The sequence below is a fragment of the Gracilinanus agilis genome, chromosome 5 (genome assembly GCF_016433145.1).
Source record: "Gracilinanus agilis isolate LMUSP501 chromosome 5, AgileGrace, whole genome shotgun sequence".
In the NCBI taxonomy this organism is placed as follows: Eukaryota; Metazoa; Chordata; class Mammalia; order Didelphimorphia; family Didelphidae; genus Gracilinanus; species Gracilinanus agilis.
The window spans coordinates 217,323,078-217,349,435 of NC_058134.1; the positions used below are offsets into that span (position 1 = coordinate 217,323,078).

The 26,358-nt window shown below is 50.0% G+C and overlaps 2 protein-coding genes across 2 annotated transcripts; one reads left to right on the forward strand and one right to left on the reverse strand.

The window, feature by feature from the left end:
* Positions 1–399: 399 nt before the first annotated feature.
* On the forward strand, positions 400–8,849 carry LGALS2 (galectin 2). The gene is made up of 4 exons (XM_044677846.1): positions 400–495; positions 2,059–2,141; positions 7,229–7,388; positions 8,604–8,849. The coding sequence occupies exons 1-4, from the start codon at positions 487–489 to the stop codon at positions 8,748–8,750; spliced, it is 399 nt and encodes a 132-aa protein (XP_044533781.1). The 5' UTR covers positions 400–486; the 3' UTR covers positions 8,751–8,849.
* Positions 8,850–10,036: 1,187 nt separating this feature from the next.
* On the reverse strand, positions 10,037–23,218 carry CDC42EP1 (CDC42 effector protein 1). The gene is made up of 3 exons (XM_044679856.1): positions 22,940–23,218; positions 16,973–17,828; positions 10,037–11,682 (listed from the first exon to the last, which is right to left on the reverse strand). The coding sequence occupies exons 2-3, from the start codon at positions 17,436–17,438 to the stop codon at positions 11,027–11,029; spliced, it is 1,122 nt and encodes a 373-aa protein (XP_044535791.1). The 5' UTR covers positions 17,439–17,828; positions 22,940–23,218; the 3' UTR covers positions 10,037–11,026.
* Between the last annotated feature and the right edge of the window lie 3,140 nt (positions 23,219–26,358).

Here is a 26,358-nt window from a genome sequence, read left to right on the forward strand (position 1 = left end):
ACTGGCAGTCTTTTACCTCATGCCTTGCCTCATTCCAACACTCTGATCTCCCAGTTCCTCAGTCTTTCCAATTCCTTGTGTCCCTGCCTCCAGTCTTTCTCAATGACACACAGGATTGTTCATACCTTAGACACTTTCCATAGTCCCCTGCTGGACTTGAATTGACACCAGATGCCTAATGTTTTCGTTCCAGGGCTGATAGGCAGATGGGGGGCAGGAGGTGCCAGGCACAGGGTCATGGAGGAAGGAAGAGGCACAGATAATGTGTTTGTTCTTCAGGGGAGGAAGATGGGAAGAAGAGATACCCCAGGGGAGCTGAGTCTCCTTGGGCAAAGTCCTCAGGTTTGTAACCTTCCAGAGTTAATGTGTAACTTTTTTTTTCTGGACAGCTGGGAGCCATAAGCTCATCGCTACTTCTGGGACTCAGAGCAAATCTCCCCAAGTTACTGCAAACAGCATCTGCCAGTCACCTCATCTGTAAGAAAGATGTCGAAGGTAACCTCAAAGCTGGGTGGGGAGGGCTGGCTATGGAGGACTCTTTACCACTTTTCCTCTGGCTTCATTTATCTTTCTTTGGGTCTCCCTAACCTCCTCGTGCCCTGCCCTCAGGCTAGAATGGAAAGGACCTCAGATTAGGCATGAGGACTCATGGGTGCCAGTCCTCATCCTTCCCTGATGGCATCTTGTGTACTAGACAAGTCCCGGAGCTTTTGTGGGTTGTGGCTCCCTTGTATGTCCTAGCCTATCTCTAGGGAGGTTGTAAGGAGAATGGAGGAGAAGGTAGGCTTGCTCATCCTAGGGGATCATCAATTTGATGGGATCTTAGAAGTCACTGAATATAATCCCATCTCCCCATTTTACAGATGAGAAAACTGAGGCCCAGAGAGGGAAATTAACTTCCCCTTTTGGCACAAATCTGTGGACTCTCTGGTCCCTTCCAAATATCAAATTCTGTGTAGAGACAGACAGAGACAGAGACAGAGAGAGACACAGAGAAACACACACACACAGAGACACAGAGATATAAACAGATGTAGATCCAGAAAATTCCTTTGAGGTCTTCTAGTCCAACTCTCCAACCCCATTTTACAAATAAGAAAACTGAGGCAGGAGACTCACATGACTTGCCTGAGGATGGAAGAGGTGGGCTTCAAACCCACGTCTTCTGACTTCAAATCGATTGCTCTCTGGACTGCCCTGTACCAGGCTGTTGAGAAGGGAATGGTCCGTCAAGGTCAAGGCTAAGATGTCTGTGTACCTTCAGACAGTAGTTAGGGTGAAGAGTCAGTCACTTTTGTGGGGGAAACCCTGTCCCTCCGTCCAATCTTACCCCTCTTATGTGTCTCAGTGCCTGACATGCCCCCCTTAGTTCTTTGTTCTCTCTCTTGAGATTGCTCTTTCATTGAGTAATAAATATCAAGGCCCCCAGCAGGAGGAAACATGCCCAACCCCTTAGACTTAGAGCAATGATGGACAAACATTTTAAAGAGGGGGCCAAAGGAAAGGAAATGCTCATCTGTCAGTCTGTTTCTAAGGCAACTCTTTCGAAGTTTCATTGTATTGTATCCTACTCATTGTATCCGTCAGATTAGGAATAATGTCCAACAGCCTGATAGAACATTTCAGGGGGCCGCATCTGGCCTGTGGGCCATAGTTAGCCTATCTCTGCTCTAGATGAACGCTAAATTATTATTATCATCATTATGGCAGCTGCCATTTCTATGAATGTTATTATATCCATTTTATAGATGAGGAAAACCAATGTTCAGATGGTCAATGGCTGCCCCCGACCACCCAGTTAGAAAATGTCTGTATGAAGAGATCTGTCTCCCCAAGAACCCCACCCCTCACTGGCAGCCAGCAAGGTTTTGGGGTTGAAAATGGAGAGGAGAGGAGGAGGCGATTGAGAACAAGCCTCGTACTAATTAGCCCTTGGGTGCTTTTCCTTGCCCCCTGAGATGGGGTGGGGGGAGACTCAGGGGAATGATCAGTGCTTATATGTGCGTGTAGGGAATGTAAGTATGCCGGATCAGTGCAAACTTCTCTACTTTTGGGCAGGATAAAATGGAGATTCACCACATGGACCTGAAGTCCGGGATGACGCTGAAGCTCAAGGGGAAAATTAATGACAATGCACATGGGTAAATCTGGGTAAATCGTGGGGGGTGGGCTGCAGAGCTGGCTCTCCTACAGAGCTGAGGGTCTCCTGGGAATTCTCAGAGGACCCGAGGAAGGTCCTCATCTGGATGGGAGTGGAACCTCAGAATGTTAGACTTCTAGCGTTCTATGAGACGATAATAGATTGTTAGCCTTAGACCACTGCGAATCAGAGGATGATAAAATCTTAGAACAGAGTATCGTTTTCTGTTTTCTCTGCAAAGGAAGTGAAAATGACACGAGAGTAATAACTAACAGGACGTCTCTGCCCAAGATAAGTCAGGAAGCACCCAGCTACCCTGGATGAATTCTAGTCCCCTGGCTCAGAGGAATTTCCTCTCTGGGTCCTGAAAGAACAGGAGGTAGGATTGGAGATGTCAGAAAGCCTGTGGGAAACTGGGGAGGGTCCTAAAATTGGAGAAGGGCCAAAGCTGGCCTGACTTTTAGAAAAGGGAAGAGAGCAGAGTTTGCAGACTCTAGAGTGGCTGAGTCTAACTTGGATACCTGAGAAAATCGTGAAAGAGATCATCAAAGGTGGCAAACATTCAGAAAGGGAAATGGTGACATAAAAAGCCAGCAGGGTTAGGTTAGGGTTTATTAAGAATTCTGTTGTTCTCTTGAGTCTGACATTTCATGACCTTAGCTGGGGTTTTCTTGGCAAGGATCCTGGAGTGTTTGCCATTTCCTTCTCCAGTGGATTAAGGCCAACAGGGTGAAGTCACTTTCCAAGGATTATGCAGGTAGTAAGTGTCTGAGGGAGGGTTTGAATTCACGTCTTCCTGACCCCAGGCCCAGTGTTCTAGCCATTAGCTGCCTTTTAGGAGATAGGTCATGCCAGACTAACCTCATTGCTGTTTTTTTTGGGGGGGCAGGGAGACAGTATTGCTAAACAGGTGGAATGCTGTGAGTAGTATTGACATATGTATTATTTTTTGTGTTTTTTAATTTTTATTTAATTAATTAGAACATTTTTCTATGGTTACAGGATTCATGTTCTTTCTCTCCCCTCCCGCCACCCCTTCCTATAGTTAACACACAATTCCACCAGGTTTTACATGTGTCATTGATCAAGACCTATTTCCATATCATTAGTATTTGCACTAGGGTGTCCCCATTGACCTATGTGATCAGGCAGTTGTTTTTCTTCTGTGTTTCTACTTCCACAGTTCTTTCTCTGGATGTGGATAGCATCTTTCTCTTAAATTCCTCTGGATTATGCTAGATCCTTGCATTGCTGCTAGTAGAGAAGTCCATTACATTCCATTGTGCCACAGTGTATCAGTCTCTGTATATAAGGTTCTCCTGGTTCTGCTCCTTTCACTCTGCATCAATTCCTGGAGGTCTTTCCAGTTCACATGGAATCCCTCCAGTTCATTATTCCTTTGAGCATAATAGTATTCCATCACCAGCATATACCACAATTTGTTCAGCCATTCCTCAACTGAAGGGCATCCCCTCATTTTCCTTTTTTTGCCACCACAGAGAGTGTGGCTATAAATATTTTTGTACAAGTCTTTTCCCCTATGATCTCTTTGGGGTACAAACCCAACAATGGTATGGCTGGATCAAAGGGCAGGCAGTCTTTTAGTGCCTTTTGGGCATAGTTCCAAATTGCCATCCAGAATGGTTGGATCAGTTCACAACTCCACCAGCAATGCATTAATGTCCCAATTTTGCCACATCCCCTCCAGCATTCATTACTTTCCTTTGCTGACATATATATATATTTAAAAATCCTCACCTTTTGTTCTAGTATCAGTTCTAAGACATAAAAGAGGCAAGGGCTAGATAATGGGGGCTAAGTGACTTGCTTAGGGTCACACAGTAGGAAGTATCTGAGGCCAAATATGAGTCCAGAATTTCCCAATACTGGGCCTGGCACTCTATCCACTATGTTACCCAGCATACCCTTGACTTAATCAAATGTTAATCAAATCTGTGAAAAAATCTCTCATATTCTTCTTGTGGAAAGGATGGAGAGAAATGCATTAGACAGTAGTCAGAGGGATTCAGATCTGGTTGGATGGCAAGACTCAGTGAGTAGTTATTAAGGATCAATGGCACATGGCAGGAGGTGTCCAGTGGAGGACCTGAGGGCTCTGTGCTGTTTCACTGTTTTTATCAGTGTCTTGGATAGAGCTATAGACCAGCCAGTTTGTGGTCAGTTGCCACAAAGCTGAATGAGGTAGCTGACATATTGGATGACAGTCAAGATCCAAAAGGATCCTTATGGACTTGAATGTTGGGCTGAAGATCCTAAGATGAATTCCAGTAGAGAGAAATGCAAAGTCTTGCACTTGGGTAAAAAAAAAAAAAAGAAATCATCTTCAGAAGTATGAGATGAGAGCATCTAGATGGCTCAGAGGAGAGAGAGAGTCAGGTACGGGGTCAGAAGACCCTGTGTTTCTGCTGTGGAACTGATACTTATGTCAATTCTAAGACAGAAGGTAAGGGTTAAAAAAAAAGCAGCATAAGATGGGGGTGGCATGGTTTGACAATAGTTTGTCTGAGAAAGACCTGGGGGTTTGAGTGTACTGAATGCTCTCTAAGAGTCAGTAGTGTCAAAGCTAATGAAGCAACTGGGTGATGAACTGGCTAGAGCACCAGGCTTGGAGTCTGGAAGATCTGAATTCAAATTTGGCCTCAGACACTAGTGGTGTGACCCTGGGCAAGTCACTTCACTTTGCTTGCTTCAGTTTCCTCATCCATAAAATGAGCTGGGGAAGGAAATGGCCAACCACTCTAGTATCTTTGTGAAGAAAATCCCAAATGAGGGCACAAAAAGCCAGACATGACTGCATGACAATAACAACAAAAGCTAATGGAATCTTGGGCAATGGTCCCACCACCCTCTGTCACTTTAGACCTCCTGAAGAAGACCATGCAGCTTCTGGGCACCATAGTTTAAGAAGGACATTGATAAATGAGAGCATGTCCTGAGGAAGTGACCAGGACTGGGAGAATCCACACCATGGGATGATGTGTTGCAGGAACTGAGAATGTTTAGTTGGGAGAGGAGGAAGGAAAGGATGTGATGGCTGCCTTCATTAATAATAGCTGCCCTTTCTAGGGTGCTTTCAGGTCTGCAAAGTTCTTTACAAATAGTCTCAAGGGATCCTCACAGAAGCCCTGAGAGGTGAAGGCTGTTGTTATCCCCAATTTCTCCACACGAGGAAACTGACACAGAGGTTAAGTGTCATGCAGCCAATGAGCATCTGAGATTAGATTTGAACTCACATCTTCCTGACCGAAAATAATAACTAACATTTATATAGCATCTACTATGTGCCAGGTACTGTGCCAAGCAGCATATAAATATTCTCTCATTTGATCCTATCCAAATTCACAGACTCCCCTAAAATCTTTTCATGGATCCAAGACTGGTGGTAGGGGGAGAGCAATAGACTTAAAAAAAAATCCCTTACTTTCTGTCTAAGTAACAACTCTAAGACAAAAGGGCAAAGGGCTGGGCAAACAGGAAGTAGGTGGTTTGTCCAGGGTCACACAGCTGGGATGCTTTATCTGCTGTGCCACCTAGCTACCCCTATCATTTGATTCTCACAGCAACTCCATGAGGTAAATATTATATTATTTCCATTTTACAGTTGAGGAAACAGAGGCAGCTAAAGGGTAAGTGACTTGTCTATGGTCATATATTTTGTATGTATTTGAGGTCAAATTGAACCCAAGTCTTCCTGACTCTAGACTCGGTACTATTTAGTTGCCTCTTCAAGTATCTGAGAGGCTGTCATGGGAAGGAGGGATTAGATTTGTTTCATTTGGCCCCAAAGTGTAAGAACCAGGCACAATGGGTAGAGCAATCAAAGTAACAGATTTGCAAGACTGAGCTGCTCTAAAATGGGATGATGCCGGAGGTGGCGGGTTCTCCCTCTTTGCCTGTCTGCTATGTTGGAGTAATTCCACTGAGGTTCCTTCCAGCTCAAGCTCTGTGATCACTGGAATCTTACAATTCTGGAATCTCAGAATTTTGGCATTTTATCATATTGTTTGTCTGCTCAATGGGTGGGAAGGATCCGGGAGAGAACTTGGAAAATCTTTTTTTAAGTGATAGTAAAAAAATAAAATAAAATAAAGTGCTAGAGCTGTGTGATCCTGGGCAAGTCACTTAACCCCTACTGCCTGGCCCTTACCACTCTTCTGCCTTGGAGTTGATATACAATATTGATTCTAAGGCAGATGATAAGGATTTTTTTTAAGCTTCTAAGTTGCTAGAGAGGTGCCAGTCAGCATTGGTAGAGGGAGTGTCTTTCCTTTCTCAGTGAAGTCACAGACCTCGTTAAGGTTTGTGAAATGCCCCCCCACCTGCCAACTTTGGCTGATAGGAAAGACAAGTGCAGATGTGGAAACTGAGGCTGAGAGAGGTGAAGGAAGTGGCCTCAAGGTCACACAGCTAGCAAGTGTCTTGAGTTTCCTTGTTCGGGGTCTACCATTTCCCCCCACTATCCCTTACTTTCTTTTGGTATGAGTGACATAGGGAGGCTTTGGTTCTTTGCAGTTTGGTGGAATAACTGGCCCATCCAAATTGGTGCTAACTCTTGACTTTGCCCCATCTGCTCCAAGAGGAGCTAATGTAGTTTGGAAAATCTTTAGATTTTAGTAAAAGGTGAATCTCTCCAGGATTCCCGTTTCACCAAAGACCCTTCAGTTCTCCAGATTCAGAGAAAGTGTCAAGCCTTTTGAAACACAAGCCTTCCCATGGAGGTGGTAAAAGGGCCACCTGGGTTTGAAGTTGGAGGACTTGAGTTCAAATCCTACCTCTGACCCTTAGTACCTTTGAGTGGCTTTAGGAAAACTGCTCAGTCTGTCTGTGCCTTAGTTTCCTTCTCTGCTGTAAAATGAAGCAGTTGGATTAGATGTCCTTGGTGGTCTCTTTCTGCTTTAAGTTTATAAACCTTTCATCTTGGTCAAGTTGCTTCCCCTCCGTGGGCCTCAGTTTCCTAATATGTAAAATGGACCATTCTGCTTCAACTTTGTGCAATCCCTTGAGTACAGACTCCTTCCATCTGTGGCCCAGACTGATTACTTTTTCTCTGTCCTTCTCCTTTGGCAGGTTCACTATTAATCTGGGCCAGAGTCCTGAAAATTTGGACCTGCATTTCAACCCCCGATTTGGGGAGAATGTCATCGTCTGCAACTCCCAGAATGGAGGGAGCTGGGAGCAGGAACATCGAGATGATCACATTTGTTTTAGTCCAGGGAATGAGATAAAGGTGAGAATGAGGAATGGTGGTTGGGGAGTTAGCAGAAATCAAAGGGGAAAAAAATCCTAGGAGGAAGGGTAGTGTGGTCTAATGGTAAGAGTCTTGGATCTAGGAACAGGAGACTTGGGTTCCAATCACACCCCTGACACTGGTTGTGGGATTTCACTCTGGAATCAGTTTACTCCTCTGTAAAATGGGGATGGTAACATTCATGATAACTCTCCAACATGGTAATTGGTATTGTTGGGTTGTGTGACTCTTTGTTGCCTTGGGGACCAGACAAAACTAGAGTGGTTTGCCATTTTCTTCTCCAGTGGACTAAGGCAAACAGGTTAAATGACTCGTCCAGCTTCACACAACTTTTAAGTGTCTGAAGCTGGATTTGAACTGCTCTTCCTGACTCCAGGCTCAGCGCTCTATCCACTGAGCCACCTAGCCGTTTTCAAACTCTTCATTTTGGGGTTTTCTTGGCAAAGATACTGGAGTGGTTTGCCATTTCCTTCTCCAGCTGATTTTATAGATGAGGAAACTGAGGCAAAGAGGGGATTATGAGGAGAATACTTTGCCCATCTAAAGGGACCCCTCGTACTTAGAGCTGGAAGGCAATTTGGACAGCATTGCCTCATCCCCTTATTTTACAGGGGAGAGAACTGGGACCCAGAGAGGGAAAGAGACTTCCCTAAAGTCCCACAGCCAGTTAGGGCAGAGCTAAGGTTCATGCCTGGGTAAAGCCAATGCTTGTCCCTTTACATCCATGCTGTCTCTCTTGGGGTTGTTGAGTCATTTCAATTTTGTCCAATTCTGTGACCCTGTTAGGGTTTTTCTTGGTAAAGACCCTGGAATGGTTTGCCATTTCCTTCTCCAGATTGTTTTACAGATGAGGAAACTGAGGCAAACAGGGTGAAGTGACTTGTTCAGGGTCACTCAGCTAGGAAGTGTCTGAGACTGGATTTGAACTCAAAAAGAATAGCTGTCTCAGGAAAAATAGAGTCTCATCTCCCAGCCCCCTACCCCTCCCTGCACCCCAGCAGATGGAGAGAATACTGGCTCTGGTGTTGGATTTTACTATCTGGGCAAATCACTTCACTTGGCCTCAGTTTCCTCATCTGTAACATGAAGGGATTAGACTCAGATGGTTCCGGACCCATGATCCAATTCTGGTCTTTTCCTAGTTTGGAATTCCTGGAGAAGCCCTCTGACTTTCTGACCCTTCTTCTTCCACAGCTGGCCGTGACCTTTGGGGAAGATGAGTTTCAGGTGAAGCTTCCCGATGGTCACCAGGTGAAATTCCCCAACCGGAGGAAGTGCAGCCACTTACCGTACTGCTGTGTGGAAGGCGGGTTTAGCCTCACCTCCTTCAAGATGGATTGAGGGGGGCCTAGGAGGTGGGGCACAGCCTGAGCAGCTGCTTCCCTTTCCTTCACCCCATTGAAACCTCAATAAAGGCCTCTCTCCTGCCTCTTCACCATCTCTGGGATGTCCTGGGCTTCTGGCACACCTGCCACCACAGCTGGAGGGCGACTGGGCTGCTGCCCCTAACCAGGACAGCCAGGAATGGGCACAGAGAAGGGCATCCAAAGGCAGGGCTGGGAGGGGCCTTAGAACAGGGGTGTCAGAGTGGGAGGGGACTTAGAACACAGGGGGGTGCCAGGGCTGGGAGGACCCTAGAATTTCTCCCTAGGATGACTGAACTGGAAGGGATCTTAGTAGATGGACTGTCTGTTGGGCAGGTCTAGCAGGGCCCTTAGAACAGCCTCCTCACAAGCATAACTGGCCAGGAGTGAAGCCCCAGGTCTGAGCCATGACTAGATCCCTTATGTCTGGGCCCACAGATCTTTACAGTAAAACCCAGGAGAGGGCCCACCTCTGACTAAAAGCCAGGAGGAGGGGGCAGCTGGGTAGCTCAGTGGATTGAGAGCCAGGCCTAGAGATGGGAGGTCCTAGGTTCAAATCCGGCCTCAGACACTTCCCAGCTGTGTGACCCTGGGCAAGTCACTTGACCCCCATTGCCTACCCTTACCACTCTTCTGCCTTGGAGCCAATACACAGTATTGACTCCAAGATGGAAGGTAAGTGTTTAAACAAAACAAAAAAAAAAAAGCCAGGAGGAGTGGGAGAACCTGAAGGGAACCCATTTGAGGCAGGGGGAGGCATGCCATCTTGGGGAAGTCACTTCATGGCTTCTGTGGGTCTCAGTTTCCTCCTTTGTAAAAAGGACTCTTCCTCCCTTCTGCCTCACAGGGCTATTGTGCTTTGTAAGCCCTGAAGTTCTCCAGAAATATGAGATGCTGTTGTTTCTGGCAGCACCCAGTGCCAGGCACCTGGGGGCAGGCAGGGGAGGGTCTAAGCCCCATGTTCCCGGAAAGGGAGATAAGGCCTGGCTCCCCCATCTCGAGCACACAGGCACACACCTGCACCTTTATCGGCAGGGACATTCCAGCCTTGTTATTCATTACCTCTCGCTTCCCCTTCCCCCAGCACTCCCAGCTGGGGAGCTGGGGAGGCCTCTTCCCTGCTGGGGGCAGCCCCTGGAAGCCCTTGCCCCTTATTCCCATGGCATGCATCCCCCCATTCTCTGGGAAGGAGCTGGGCTCTGTCTGGGTTCCAGGGTAGCCGACGGTGAGCAAGACAGACAAGATCAGACACAATTTTTCCACCTCATCCAGAGGGACAAATTTGTATCCAAAAAACCCCACCAAAAACCCTGAACCCCAAACCCCTCCTCTTTGAATCAGACTGGATCCAGAGAGCCCAGGATGGCCAGCAGGCCAAGGCCAGGCGTTCCTCCTGCCTGAGGTCTAGGGTTCTAGAACAGTCTGGAAGGGATGGCAGTGGGTGGAGAGATGGAGTCCGAGGAGAAGCCCCCTCCCCCTCGGGGCAGGGGCTAGGGGAGATGGATCCGTAATGGGAGGCAGGAGGCACCCCCCATAGTGAGGGATTCCCCCTCCCCACAGCCTGGAATGGACCCCCTGGGGGTTGGGCCACAAGTCGTAGTAGTGGAGACAATGGGCTCCTGTGCTGCCTTCCCCTCCCCTCCCCTAGCCACAAAGGCTGCACTGTCAGCCCCGGCTAGGCTGTAGGAGTGGCATGGGAGGAAGCTGGGCATCTGGTGCCCACGGCTGCAGGGGTCAGAGCCGGCTGTCAGGCCTTCGGGGCTGACTGTGCCCAGGCCGGATCCCGTCTCGGCTCTCTGGCATCCAGCCCCCTCCTACCTACTCCTACTACTGACTGTGGACAGGAAAGGGGCAAGCCTGCCTTCTCCCCATTGCCCTTTGAAGGCTCTGTGTGGAGGGGATGGGGAGACAGAGTGGGTAGGGAGGGAGATTCCTGCTGAGTCTCTGGAAGCACCAGAGGCTGCCCTCCCCACAACCCACTGACTCTGCTTTGGCCTGGGGAGGGGAGGTGGTGGGATAGCACCCAGGGTGGGGGGAATGGGGAGCGATGCCAATTCCTTTTCCTTTTCCCTCTTCCCCTGGCCCCCATGGCCTTCTAGCTCCTGGCTTTGCTGCTTGTCCTATTGGGTGGTGGGGATTGCTCTCCTCCACCCTAAATCCTGTGCCCTCCAAAGTGGGGGGTGAGGAGGGCCTTGATTAGAGGTCCTGGTGCCGAGCTGGGGCTCTGGTCCCCTGGTCCTAGCGAGGCTACACTCACATATTCACCTCATCATCCTCATCGGCAAATTGGAATGAGCTTGCCTGAACTGTGCTGGGCACCGGGACTCTCTGTGGCTCCCTCTCGGAGCTGCCCCTTGCCCAGCATGGGGAGGCCCCCAGTCCCTCATCCTGGCTCTCCCACGAGGCCCGGCTTTGAGGCAACACTCCAGCCAGCTCTTGCCGGGCGGTCACCTCGCTATAGTGGGGTCTGGGGCCCCAGCTGCCCACCCAGTGTCCCCTGGCTGGGTTCAGACTGACAGGTGGCCTCGACTTCTCAGGCTGAAGAATCCCCGGCTTCTCCCCAGTGGGGCTCTTTGACACTGAGACCCCGTTGGGGCAGTGTCCCTGAGGTTGGGCTTCAGCGGCCGGGGGCTGGGGGTCTGTCGTCGGGGCTGGGGCTGGCTCTTTCCCAGGCCCCTCTGACAAGCTCATGGCACTGAGAAGCTCACTGAGGAGGGAGGGACCCAGGTCCAGGCGGAAGGAGAGCATGGAATCGGAGCGATGGAGTTTGGGCTCAGAATCTGAGCGATGCAGCTCTGGTTCCGAGTCCGATCGAGGCAGCTCAGACTCGGAAGGGAAGGAGCTGTCCTTGTCCAGTGGCTTTTCAGAGGGCAAGAGGCGGGGGATGGTGCAGAATCCAGAATCCAGGCCTGGAAGGGAGACAGGACAAAGGCTCTGAGTGAGGTCCAGGGGCCCCCCCAGCCGCTCACAGCCACCATCATCTGCCTGACCTGGGCCTGGCTCTAAGCACCCCTGAAGCCTTTCAGCTGTCCTTGATGCATTGTGTCCCCTTTCCCAATGAGAATCAGAACTCCTTCAGAACAGGCGGACACTCAATTTTCTATTCATGTTCGAAGCACTTAATCTGGTGCCTGACACAGAATAAGGGCATAAGAAATGCTAGGGCAGCTAGAGGGCACAGTGATTAGAGCACCGGGCTTGAAGTCAGGAAGACCTGGGTTCCAATTTGGTCTCAGTCACATACTAGCTGTATGACCCTGAGCAAGTCCCTCAGTTTCCTCATCTGAAAAATGAGCTGGAAAAGGACAAGGCAAACCACTCTGGTAGTTCTGCCAAGAAAACCCCAAATGGGGACACAACAAGACATGATTGAACAAGAAATGCTCTTCTATTCCATACAGATCATAGATTTAGATCTGGAAGAGCTCTCGGAGATCATCTAGCCTGATCTCCTCATCTTAGGGAGGAGAAACTGAGGCCTGCTGAAGAGTGATGAAGAAAAGAAAAAGGGGAACTAGAACCTGGGTTCATAGAATTTACAGTTACATGAAGGTGATCCAGTCTAACTCCTTATTTCATAGATTTAGAAACTGAGGCCCAGAGATGAAAAATGACTTGCCCAAGCTTATGCAGAAAGTATGGAAGCATATTTGAAAATATTGAGAAATAATGTTTGCTGTGTGGCCGTGTCTGACTCTGGGATTTTCTTGGCAAAGATACTGGAGAGTGTTGGACATTTCCTTCTCCAAAATGTCCCCATTTCCAGAAGAACTGAGGCAAATAAGGATTAAGTGACTCATCCAGGGTCACACAGCCAGTAAGTATCCTGAGGCTAGATTTGAACTCAGATTTTCCTATGCTAACCACTGTACCACCTAGCTGCCAAGAAGAAAATAATACTCTTCTTTAAAGTCCTTTCCCAAGAGGAAAAAGGCCCTTTGGAAAGGTGGTTGGTAGGTCAGGACAAAGGAACAAAGCAGTCCTTTTCTTAAAGGGATTAAGGATGATAACCAAATTTAACTCATAATCTTAGTTGGCATCATTGCCTTTCTGGCCCCAGAAGTGATTTGGTCATTGACCCCTCCGGGGAAATCTCTGCATTACCGGTCCACCTGAAGTGTCTGGCAGCCAGGCCAGCACCCAGAATTCCCCACGGAGAAAGGATTAAGCTATCAGTAGAAGGCAGAAGGTCCCTTTGTTGAACCACCAGTGGTTCAATCCTGGAATGTGAAGCATCTGAGCTGAATTTTCAGGTCTCTTTTCCTTGTTCCAGATTCCTTTAAATGTTATCTGAAATCTTCTTGTGTGTGTGTGTGTGTGTGTGTGTGTGTGTGTGTGTGTGTGTGTGTACCATGACTCTAAACTGAAGTGATTTGGATAGAGATTAACTAACATTCAATGAATCTGGGTTCCTAGAATCTGTCCTTCAAAAAAGTCTTGTGGTTGTTGTTTATGTAAGAGCCTCTGACTCTTGTGACCTCATTTGGGGTTTTCTTGGCCAGGATATTGGAGTGGCATGTCATTCTCTTTTCCAGCTCATTTTATAGATTGGACAACTGAGGGCAACAGGGTTAAGTCACTGGCCCAGGGTCACACAGCTAGGAAATATCCGGGGCCAGATTTGAACTGGAGGAGATGAGTACTTCTGACTCTATCCATTAAACTACCTGGCTCAGAAAACATGGAATCCAACCCTTCATCTTATAGGGGACTCGCCAGCTACAAAGTCAAGACTTGGACCTGGGACTTCTGACACCAGTTCCAACAGTGTGAGTCGGAGATAAGAATCTAGTAGAATAAGTAACATTTCAGCCTCCTCCTTGAAGGCCTGGCTTTGGTATGTGGGCAGAGCCTCCTGGCAGGAGTGGAGAGATGGAGCCTCATCAGAGACAGTATGTGGCCTTTGCCTAAGCACCAGCTCAACTGCAGAAAGGCCAGAGAGCTCGCCGCTCACTAGGGAAAGAGTCACCACAGCTGGGCAGCTCTGAGAAATTGTCTGGGCGAAGGCATGCAGAGTTTGTGCCCTGTGTGGGTGGCAGAAATACCCAATTATAGTGGGAACAAGGCTGGGCTAGGACTCAGAAGAAATCTTGGGGTTGAATGAATGAAATAACATTTGGTAAGGACTTATGTGGGTCCTGAGCTTCTACTTCCTAGCTGTTTGGCCTGGGACCTTTCTGAGCCTCAGTCTGGCCACCTGTTAAAATGGGCAGAGGGGAGAGCTCTTTATGAATCCTAAAAGCTTAGAGATTTGTATCTGTTATTTTTGTTCACACCAAAGCTTGGAGTCAGTCAACTGGGACAGCTAGATGGCACAGTGGATTGAGAGTCAGGCCTGGAATTGGGAGGACTCGGGTTCAAATGTGACCTCAGAAACTTCCTAGCTGGGTGTCACTGGACAAACTATTTGACCTCAATTATCTAGCCCTTGCCATTCTGTCCTAGAGTTCTTATAAGGACAAAAAATAAAGGTTTAAACAAAAAGTCTTAGAGATGGGTCTGGAGGCATGATAGGAAGTGACTTGATCAGGGACATACAGCCAAGATGGGTCAGAATCAGGCCTTGAACCTAGAAATTCCTGACTTAAGAGTCAGATTCTCCATCGTGTTGCTTCTCTCCAAGGCCCTCCCTCCCTCCCTCCCTTCCTTCCTTCCTTCCTTCCTTCCTTCCTTCCTTCCTTCCTTCCTTCCTTCCTTCCTTCTTTCCTTCCTTCCTTCCTTCCTTCCTTCCTTCCTTCCCTCCCTCCTTCCCTCCTTCCCTCTTTCCCTCCCTCCCTCCCTCTCTCTCTCTCTCTCTCTCTCTCTCTCTCTCTCTCTCTCTCTTTCTTTCTTTCTTTTTCAAGGCTCTTTCTAATATATACCAACAATAATAACAATAATTGGCATTTATATAATACCTTAGGTTTGTAAAACACTTTATAGATCCCATTTGATCTTTGAGACAATCCTGAGAAGGAGATGCTATTATTTCCCTTTTACAGAAGAGGAAACTGAGGCAGAGAAAGGGCAAGTAATTTGCCTAGGGTCAAAACAACCCTAAGAAGGAGATGCTATTATTATTTCCCTTTTACAGAGGAGAAATTTGAGACAGACAGAGGGCAAGTAACTTGCGCAGGTTCACAACAACCCTTCGAGGGAGGTGTTATTGTTATCCCCATTTTATAGTAGAGAAAACTAAGGCAGAAGGAGGGCAAGTAACTTGCCTAGGGTCACATAGCTATTAAGTATCTGAGGCTGGATTTGAAATCAGGACTTACTTGCTCCTGACCCAGTTCTCTATCCACTGCACCACTTAGCTGCCAGTGTGTGCTGGTCCTTTCTGCTTACAGATCAGACTAATGACCCATTCACTCAATAAATCTTTATTAAGCACCTATTGTGGGAAAGGAAGGCTCATCTGCCTGAGTTTAAATCTGGCTACAATAGCTGTGTGACCCTGGGCATATCACTTCACCCTATTTGCCTCAGTTTCCTCATTTGAAAAATGAGCTGGAAAAGGAAACGAAAGGGCAAACCACTCCAGCATCTTTGCCGAGAAAACTTCAAAAGGGATCAGGAAGAGTTGGACACAATGAAAATACTGAACAACAAATGTGAGAGGAACTAGGAGCAAAGTCAAAAAGACCTCAAAGAGTTCACGTCATTTATTTCACAGTGCTACTATTTAGAAAGCAGCCGAAAAGGGCTGACGGTCACTCAAGGCCATCAGGGCCACGTTCTATTCCTTACTGAATTAAATTGAATTCACTCAAGCCATTATGGATGTCTGTCTACTAATGGGGAAACCAGGGAGCACTGTCCTTGCTTAGGTCAGGCCACTGGGCTTGAATCCCCAGGTCTATTAGCCTGGTACTTTGCAAAGACCACTGGCTCTGGACTAAGGGAATCCACTCCTGAACTGTGTGTGCCTGTGAGCTTTTGGACAAGTACTCTAGGCCTCAGTTTCCTCACTTTTAAATCGAAGGGCCTGGGGTACTCTGGGCCTCAGTTTCCTCCTCTGTACAATGAGGAGGTCGGACTAAAATTCCTTCCAATTCTAGAGGAAGGGATGAGCCCAATTTCTGTGGGTTCACGATTTTTTTTCTTTTTTTGCCACAAGGTGTCAGCATCGCTCCACGGCTGTCTCCAGGCCAGGCAAGCTCCTGACCCCTTCCAGGTCCATGCCCCAATGATGGAAGCCTGGACCCCACAACTTTGGAATGTTACATCTGGAAGGGCCTGGAGGCATCCCAGAAGCATGAGACGGAGCCCGAAGGGGTGACAGAGAGGCTGTGAGCCATCCTGCTTCGGGATCTGCCCTCCCGCACCCATGGTGTGACCCTGGGCTCGAGTCCTTGAACCTGAGTCTCGGTTTCTTCCTCTGTAAAATGGAAATAACAATGCCTGTAATATCTACCTCCTGGGGCTCAGGACACTTTGCAAACTTTAAATCGAGCGAGATAAAAACGTTAGTTATCACAGTCTGGTACAACCTGACTTCCACAGAGGAAAAAAAAGTCTAGCTTCATTTAGGAGAGGGGGAAAAAAGAGGTCCAGGGGTTAAGTGATTTCACCCAATGTCACCCAGCTAGGAAAGGTCAAAGCCTGCATTTGAACCCAGGTCTTTGGGCTCAACTTCTAGCTTTGCCTTCCCCCAAGCTGAAGAGGTAGGTATTAAGATCTTCCTGGGCTTCTGGGAAGTGTTCTGAGAAACAAAAATAATGTGAAGGCAGCCAGGTGGCTCAGAGAGCCAGGCTTAGAGATGGGAACTCCTGGGTTTAAATCTGGACACTTCCTAGCTGGGTGACCCTGGGCAAGTCACTTGACCCCCATGTCTTAGCCCTGACCTCTCTTCTGCCTTAGAACCAAGACACAGAATTGATTCTAAGACAGAAGGTAAGGGTTAAAAATAAAAATAATGTGAAAGGAAGGGATGACTGGGTTGCTCAGTGGATAGTGAACCAGACCTGGAGACAGGAGGTCCTGGGTTCAGATCTGACCTCAGACACTTCCTAGCTGGGTGACCCTGGGCAAGTCACTTGACCCTCCTGGCTTAGCCCTGACTGCTCTTTTGCCTTACAACCAAGACACAGCATTGATTCTAAGAGAAAAGGTAAAGGTTTAAAGAAAAATAATGTGACTGGAGAAATGGAGGCCTTGGAGAGGGCAAGCAGGGGAGGGGGAGGGGAGGAGGCGAGGGCCTGGGAAGGATCCACTTACCATAGCCATGGTGCCCATCAGGGGACCCCCGAGGGCTGTCTCGGAAGCTCAGCTTGCCCACCACCATGCTGTCATAGCCCGCCTGGTGGAGCTGGGGCAAGGACACGGCGTTCTTGATGATGGGCGAGATGGCCGGTGGGTCGGGAGAGGAGGCTGCGGAGGAGGTGGACCCCCGGGAGGGGAGCCCTCCCCGCCGGACCTGCTGCAGGGTGCGGAGGAGGAAGCTTCTGGGAGAGCGCCCGCCGCCGCCTCGGCCCACCCCGCCGTGGTTGCTGAGGAAGGACGTGTCCCCGAAGACATCCCCGCCTCGGCCCACGTGCATGGTGTGGCGGAAGTCGCCGAGGGGCGGGCTGATCATTTCGGCGGTCAGCTCAGCCCTCGTGGGCCTCCTCTTCCGGTGCGAGCCCGACATCCAGCCCAGGGCCGGCCCGGCTGCCTTGGGCTGCTCGATCCTCCTCGTGTCCATGCCAACCTGTCTCTTCGAGGGCGATGGTCAAGGGGGCTTGGAAGCCCGGCTAGAAGGCCCTCCCCGCACCTGGGCTTTCCCCGGCCGGGGGCTCTCCTGGAGAGTCGAGGGAGAGGAAGGCGCAGCCCCGGGCGGAGGGTTTCTTACCCCCTCCCGCTCTTAGGGAGCCGGAGCTGCCCCGGAGGGTGCGGCTCGTGGGGGAGCCATGGCTTCGTCTTGGAAGGACTCGGGATGGAGCTCTCCCGGATGTAGCTGGAGCAGGTTCGACTGGCTGGACGGCCCCTGGGCTAGAAGGGCAGGGGGATTAGCGCGCTCGTCTGCGGTCTGCCAGCTCCCTCCTTCCTGGGGGTTTGGCTGTGGACTAGCGGGCCGGTTCCGGCGGGTGGAGACCTGGAAGAGGACAAGGCGGAAAGTGAGGACAAGACTCGGGATCACAGAGCACCAAGGGGAACTGGGAGCTCGAGGCTGGAGAGGGAGGCACCGGGCTAGGGACCAGCAGCCGGGCATGAGGCCGCAGGTCCTTGGGCTCCACACCCCCGCCCGAGGCTCCTTCCAGGTCTAGAGCGGTGGTCCTACGAGTTCTGAGGGCTCCTGGGCAAGTCCCTCAGCTCCCCGGAGTTTTCATCTCTCTCCAGAGGGAATACTGCCAGTATCTACCTCACAACGCTCTTTTAAGGATTCCGTGGCCAGAAAAACTAAGACCCCAAAAGGATAGATCTGGGGTTAGAAGGGGTCTTAACGGTCATCAAGTCCAATCCTCAACCCCCTCTAATTTTACAGATGGAAAAACTGAGGCAGAGGGCAGATGATAGATGTTATGATCTAGTATGGGAAGTCATTAGAATAATAGTCTCTCCTCCTTTCTGTACTTCTCAAATTAAACTAAGTGTTTTATTCAACTACTTTCCTCACTTTTGCCAAACTCTTACCATTAAGCCTTACAGAAGTCATCAAATCCTTCATTTTGCAGATGAGGCTATGGAAACCCAGAGAACATAAGTAATTTGTCCGAGGTTACCCAGGCAGAAGGGAGGATATCTAGGCAGGATTTGATTTCAGGTCCTTTGACTCCAAAGCCAGCTCCATTTCTGCTGTTAGAATATTGTTCCCAGGGGGCAGCTGGGTGGCCCAGTGGATTGAGAGCCAGGCCTAGAGATGGGATTCAAAATTTGACCTCAGACACTTCTCAGCTGTGTGACCCTGGGCAAGTCACTTAACCCCCATGTCTTAGCCCTGACTTCTCTTTTGCCTTGGAACCAATACACAGCATTGATTCTAAGACAGAAGGTAAGAGTTAAAAATAAAAATAATGTGAAAGGGACCATTGCCTACCCTTGACTGCTCTTCTGCCTTGGAAACATACACAGTACTGATTCTAAGATGGAAGGTAAGTGCTTTAAAAAAAAAAAAAAAGAATACTGCTTCCAGTGCTGAAATTCATAGTGGATATTCCTGAAATTAAGCAGCCATCTCATCTATTTTTTAAACCCTTAGCTTTTCTCTTAGAATGTGTATTGGTTCCAAGGCAGAAGAGCTGTAAGGGCTAGGCAATGGTCAAGTGACTTGCCCAGGGGCACACAACTAGGAGTGTCTGAGGCCACATTTGAACCCAGATTCTTCTAAGTCTGGTGCTCTATCCACTGAGCCACCTAGTTGCCCCAAACTAGTCATCCACTGGTCACTCTCTCTCCCTTCCAGTCAGTGGGAAGAGCCCTTAGTCTCTGGAGTCAGAATACCTGGGGCATCTAGATAGCAGAAATGGATAGGGTGATGGACCTGGAGTCAAGAAGTTCTGAGTTCAAATTTGGATACTTCCTAGGTGTGTGATCTTTCTTGGCCAAGTCAAGACCTGTTTACCCTAAGTTTCCCTGTCTGTAAGATGGGGATAATCATATTTCCTGGGCTCCTTATAAAGTGCTTAGCACAGTGCCTGGCACAAAGTCGGCACTTTATAAATGCTGGCCATTAATATCTGCCCCTGACACATCTGGTTATGTGACCTTAGATAAGTCACTTCTCAGGATCCGAAGCAGCCCTCCAAGACTCCTCCCAAAGGGCCCCTCTTCGGTCTGGGTGGAGGGTCAGTTTCCCTCTTCTCTAAAGCTATAAACCCCCAACTCTTCTTCAGGAGTCATTGTGGTCTGGTGCTTGGAGGGCCAGGCTCAGAACGCATAGGATCAGAGATGGAGAGCCCAGGAGTCCAAAGGACCTAGTCCAGGGCTTCAGAGGCAGGCTTAGATCCAAGCTGGCTGGGTGACCCAGGATGACTCACTTCTTTCTGAACCTCAGTTTCCTCATCTGTCAAATGACAGAGTTGGAATGGATGAGATCAAAATGCCCTGGGCGACTCGAAGGCTCCATGTGGTGGAGCTGCCATCGGTCTGCATTGGAGAAGTTTCTCCTATGAGTTCCCTACTTATATGAAGCCTCCACATTCTGGTTGTACAGCTACTGCAGGCCAGCCTCCTCAATGAAGCTTTCTCTGACATTCCACAATCCTCTCTGACATCCCACAATCCTCTCTGCCACTTACTGGCTAAGTGACCTGCGGTGAAATCACCTCAATTCAGGATGCCAATTTCTTTATCTGTAAAGTGGGGATAATCAGCCTTGTTCCACCCGCAGACCAAACGAGATAATTGATGGGAAAGTGCTTTAAGTATACACCTGAGAGGGGTTATTATTAACCCTCATTTACCTACAGGGTTGTTTCTCCTGAGAGGCAGAGGATACCAGGGGGGAGGGACTGGACCTGGAATCAGGAGGACCTGGGTTCAAATCTTGCCTTTGACTTTCACAGTGACTAGCCTTGTGAGTCATGGCACAATGGATAGAGTGTCATGTCTGAAGTAGTCAGGAAAACCTGAGTTCAAATCTGGCCTCAGACATTTACTAGCTGGGTGACCCTGGACAAGTCACTTAACCCTGTTGGTCTCAGTTTCCTCATTTTAAAAATGAGCTGAAGAAGGAAATGGCAAACTACTCCAATGACTGCCAAGAAAACCCCAAATGGGGGTCACAGAGAATCAACTATGACTGAACAAAAGCCATGTAACTCTGGATATCCTCTTAGCCTCAGTTTCCTCATCTGTGAAATGGATATGATAATCCTTGCAGAGAGTTATTAGCAGGAAGGTGCTTTGTAATCCTTCAATCCCTTTTAGCAGCAGTATGACCCTGGGCAAGTCACAGCCTTCAGAAACCTTAGCATAGTACCTGGCACATAGCAGGTTCTTAGTAAATATTGAATTGTATTGAATTTTTTTGGTTCGAAAAAAAAAAAGCCCTGGTAGAATGACTGAAAATGAAACCAATTATATTTGTAAATAGTTATAAAAATATCTTAAAGAGAAATTCACAGTCCCAGGTTAATTTAGAACCCCTGAACTAGGAGATTATTCCTAAGGTGTCCTCCATATCTGAATCCCAAGAGACTCTCTAGAAATCTTAAGGCGCAGGTAGGGGGCGCCTTTGCAGCGCTGAGGCCAGGCAGCCGGGGACTCCAAGCTAGTAGGACCTGGGCAGCCGACTCACAGGGGGAGAGGCAAAGACTTGCTAGTTAGTCTCCAGGACTGCCCTAGGCCGGACTATTCTTGGGATCCTGGGACTCGGAGCTGGAAGGGTCCATTAGAAAACAACTAGTACAACCCCGGTATTTTATAGAGGAAGATACTGAGGTTGGGGGGGGGGCAGTGATTGGTCCAAGGTCTCACAGCTTCAGAGCGCAGGATGAAGGCATCCACACCCTCTTTCCCTGGGCGCTGCCCCTATTGTGTGCGGGTCAAGCCGCCGCCCCGGCGCCACGTGTCCTTCGGGCCTCCGGCAGAGAGGTCACAGCCTGGAGACAGCTCCGGCACCCAACTCTGGCCAAGCAGTGACCGAGAGCGTGGTGCCAGGGTGCCAGGGAGCGCGAGGGCTCCGCAGGCGGGCTGGAAGGGGGGCAGGGAGAGGACAGCCTGGGCAGAGCATGGCAGGGATCATTCATAACCCTCCCTCCTACCTCCCCCCCCATGCCAATTGGCCTGATGGGCAAGCCTTAGAGAGGTCTGGGGAGGTCCTGGACAGTGTCCCTAAGAGTCCTTTCACCCTAAGGGGGGGAAGAATGGGTGACTCCTGCTTCCCCCGCCCCCTTTCATTTTTGTGGATGTAAACCAGTAGCCGCAAACCCGCGAGGCAGATCATGCAAAGATAATTCCCGCCTCCCGCCCCCTCCAACCGCTCCACCATTTCCACATGGGGAAACTGAGGCTGAGATGCCGGGTTTTTCCCGAGGGCCACAAACCGAGAATCAGTATCAGAGACAGATTTCGAAGCCCCGGGGCTTTCTGCAGGCTTACGACCTTTTCAGTTCTCTTGTGGGACTCCCCCTTCTCCCCCCGAAGAAGAATGGATGAAGGCGTCTATTTTTCCCCCAGCGCAGGGCACTCAGTAGGACCTAAATTTACAAGCGGAGTTACAAGGACCTCACCAACATCTGGAATTAACTCTTCCACCTCCAGTTCGGGGCGCAGCCCCTCCCCTTCAGGCTGCCTTGCCTACCAAGGACTTTCCTTTCCCTTCCCATTCCGTCCCGTCCCGTCCAGTCCCTTCCGCCCTCTTTTCCTGTCACCTTGAGCAAAGAAGCCTTCCCCTTTCCCCTTCCCTTCCTCATCCTCCCTCCCCCTCTGCCTTTCCCCCAGGACATAGTTTCCCCGGTCGCCGTCTCCTCTCGGAGAAGGGTCCATCTATCCAGCTGTTGGCTGTGGCGTGGGCCGGGAAGAGAGAGGGGACCCCAAGAAGGAGAGACTCTCCAATGTGTTGGGGGGGGGCGGAGAAGTAGGGAGATCCCCAGCTGGGGCGGGGGAACTGGACGGGAGCTGACCTCTTCGGCTTTCCCCAAATCCAAGGGTATGGAAAGCGCGGGCCACTGGCCCGGACCGGGCGTCAGCGGGGAGAGGAGAGGACTGGAGGGTCAGGGCAAAGCTCCAGTTCTGTCCGTCCCGTCAGCCTTCCCCCGCCCCCCCCCTTCCCCCAGCCTTCCTTCCCGCTCTCAGCGCCGGCGTCTAAGGGTGGGGGCATGAAGGCAGTGGGGGTGTAGCCAAGGAGTCCGCGGCAGAAAATCCTCGCACAGCATTTTCCTCTCCCCCGCCTTCCCACCCCCACCCCCCCGCAGCGACTCCCTTTCCTGTCTGAGACGCTGGAATGAGGAGCTGGGGGTGGTGGAGCCCAGGCTCCAGCCTCTTCCCCATGCCCAGTCCTCTGTGGGGGCCCCGGCTATTGATTCACTCGCTTCTCCTCCGCCGCCCCCCTCAAAATCTCCAACTCCGCGGCAGCTCCTCTAAAGCCTTCAGCCTGTCCCAGGCAGCTCCCGCCCACACTGCCCCGGACCGAATGGCTCTCCCCAGAGAGCCCAACTCAGTGTGGGTGAGCCTCACCGTGCACCCCTCCTGGGGCTGCCTGAGGCAGGCACCCTGATCCCACATCCTTCTAACCCCAGCAGTAATGGACACCTCTGGGTTTACCTCTCTCTGGCTTCCTCTGGGCTGGGGGCTGGTTTGTTTTTCCCGGCAGAGGAGGAAAAGAAACTTTGGAGCGGTGGCGGCAGTTTCTCTACCTCCCCAGCGAGTCTCGGCCGCCCTGCCCCCGGGCACTCCAGGCAGATGCACGCAGGATTGGGGGTGGGGTGGGGCGGCTGGGGCGGGGGATACCAAAAGCTCCTTCCTCCCTGGTTGGTTGGGCCTCCCCGAGCCAGCGGCGGTGCCCTGCCCTCCCGCGTCCGCCTGTCCGTCCGAGCCGGCCAGTCCCACTGCCACCCCGAGCGCTGGCTTTCAAGTCAGAGGGGAGGGAAGGAAGGAGGGAGCAGGAGGGAAAAGGGAGGGGGGCGTGGAGGGCAGGGCGGGATCTCAGCCCGCTAGCGGCCAATGCCCTCCAAGGAACGAAGACAGCAAGAATTTGCTTGGGCCGTCCGGGGGAGGGGAATTTAGGCCTTTACTCTTGGTCCATCCCCTCCCTTCCCAAACACACATACAAATACGCCTCTTTCTGTTAGAGACCCCCCCCCCCTTGCCGAGACTTAGATCGTCCTGTCCGAGCCTCAGTTTCCTCATTTGTAAAAGGGCCAGGGGGTTGGCCACGATGGCCTCTATCCTCTCTTTCTCCTCGAGAAACATAATCTCCGATTTTGTGGGATCGAGGTTAGTGCTCATGTGGTGTGGCGGTAACCTCCCATGTGCCATGTGCCAGGACCCTGGTTTGGAGGCCCTACTCCCCTGACATCTTCTGGGAGAAGCGTCTTTCTCATTCCCCTTTCTCCTTGGCCACAGAGAAGACAGTGTGTGAGGGGTGGATTTCAGAATCAGAGGACCCGAGTTAGAAACCTGCCTCATCCCCTCCCTACTTTGTGCAAGTCAATTCCCTCTTCTGGGCCTCAGTTGGCTTCTCTGTAGAATTAGGGGGTTGGGCCAGATGGCCTCTAAGGCAGCTTCTAGCTTTGAACCTCCCATCCTTGACCCGGCTGGTCAGTGAGTTGCTACCTGGATTGCTGAATGGTGGCATGAAATGGAGTGTTTGTGGGCACAGAGGAACTCCTCAGGGCTCACTCAGGGTCCCAGCACAGACCTAGAGGAGTGAGCCCATTCCTCTGGCTGGTTTCCCTGCCACTGGGATAGAGGTGGGGGGAGAGTGGCAGGGAAAAGGGAGAGCAGGCAGGGCATAGGGGCACCGAAAGGGAAAGGAGCCTAGGATTTCTTTCCAGGATCTGCAAGGATCTCCAATCAGCTGATTTGATCAGAATTTCAGAACTGGACAGAGGGATGGGGGGAAGTGAGCAGGGAGGAGCAGGGGTAGGAGAAAGAAGGGTCGATAGCCAGAATAAAATTTAAAAGAAGTGGGGGTGGAGAAAAGAGGGGATAAAATGAGAGCTATAGAAATCACTTGGCAAACTTTAAATTGCCAACTAAATTTGAGTGATCTCTCCCCACCCCCATCCCTCCAGTCTTCTCCTCCAGTAAAATGTAACTTTCTTAAGGTTTTTTGTCTGGTAGAGAAGTCGGAGATGAAAAGGTTAAAACCTCAGAGCTTGGTCTCTGGTACTGGCAGTGAGGTGGCTCACAAGGATTAACACGAGTAGAGCAATGCTGGATGGGCAGCAACCACGACAGACCCCTTTTGGCATGGCCACTAGAGAACCCTCATCTCTTTGCCCTAAGGATAGCCCCATTTCTTGGGCTCTGGATCTGGCCCTAGGCTGGACTCCTGGTTCTGCTTCTAAGATACATGCCCCCTTTGGCAAGCTTTGTATCCTCTGTGGGCCTCAGTTTCCTGCTTTTGACAATGAGAGGGCTGGATAAGATGCTATCTAAGGACGCTTCCTGTTTTAAATCAATGACCCCGTGCTTTCCATCCATCCTTCTGGAGGAGCTCAAATTGCCCACTTTAAAATGCTTATTGTAGTAAGCAAAGAGCTGGAAGCCAAGTCAATGCTTATCGATTGGGGATGGTTAAGCAAATTGTGGAACATGCATGTCATGGAATATTACTGCGCCCAAAGAAACCAAGAATCTGAAGAAGACAGAGGAGTCTGGGGAGGCTGAGCAGAGGGAGGGAGGGAGCAAGGGAGGAAATACCAGAGGACATACCTCTCTCAGACTTCTTTGTAGAACTGGGGGCTTCTGGGTGTGGGACATGAACAGATCATAGGACTTGCATAATGTTTTAGCCAGGTTTGCGGAACTTTTTTCCCCTTTTATTATAAGGAATGGGCATGGTTGGGGGAAGGGGGACATACAGGGTGAAATTCATGACTCCCTACTTACCTCTACTTCCACTGATGCTTCACTCTTCATTCCTGACTATCTTTTGGCCAGTTAGTTACCTTGCTACCCAGACCAGAGATCTCCACCTTTTAGGCTTCAATCCTTTTAACTCCTGCACTGCTGCTAAGGGGCCCTGATGTCCTGAGTGGGGACTACCCCACCCCTACCATTTCTCAACATTTTTTTCCAGCTGTCTACCCTTCTCCTCATTCTTCACCTTTCCTCACTCCTCTGTCTAGTTCTGAAACCCTGACCCCAAGGACCCCATTCAACATTCTTATAATTTGCTGTACCAAAATGACCCTCCCTGGGCACAGCTTTCTATATCTACTGGCTTCCCTTAAAATATAAGTACTTTAAGGAAATTTTCTCCCTTTTCTCTCTCTCTCTCCTTCCTTCCTTCCTTCCTTCCTTCTCTTCCTTCCTTCTCTTTCTTTCTTTCTTCCTTCCTTTCTTCCTTTCTTTCTTTTTTTCTTTGTCTGTGTATCTGTTTCTCTCTGGATTAGAATCTATGAATTCCTCGACTCTGGGTCTTTCTGCCTTGGTTTGTCCTCTTGGAGGAGGAGGAAGGGAAGATGTCATGTCCAATCTGTCTCTTCCAATGATCCTTCCTCAAGCGATATAATTGAACAGGGTTAGAATGAGTTTGGGCCAGCCAGATCTTCAGCACATCTTTGTCAACAGCCTGGGTACAGCTCAAGGGTTAAATGTGGGCTGCACAGTCATCATCCCTGGACTGCAGAATGCAGAACAAATCCCTTCCAGATGGGGGCAGGGGGAGACTACCTTGGGGAAAGTGCTGCCTCCTCTCTCCCCTCCCCCATCTCTTTTCCTCTACAGGGAAGGTTGGGGGATCACTCTTCAGGCCATGGTCATAGACTCCCCTGGCTAGCTGGCTTCCATGTCAGAGTGGGGAATGCATGGAAGTAGTCTGGGACCTGGAGAATGGACATAGAGAATGAAGAGGAGATAATGCTGATGGCACCACCCTTCCCACAAAGGTAATGTTCACTCAGTCACCCTAATGGCTGCCCTTGAAGGTCAGGATTGGCCTCCAGTTCAAGTTAGGGCAATGTCCCCTCCCTCCACCATGGGATTGCCTATTCTTTCCATCTGTCTGTCAACTC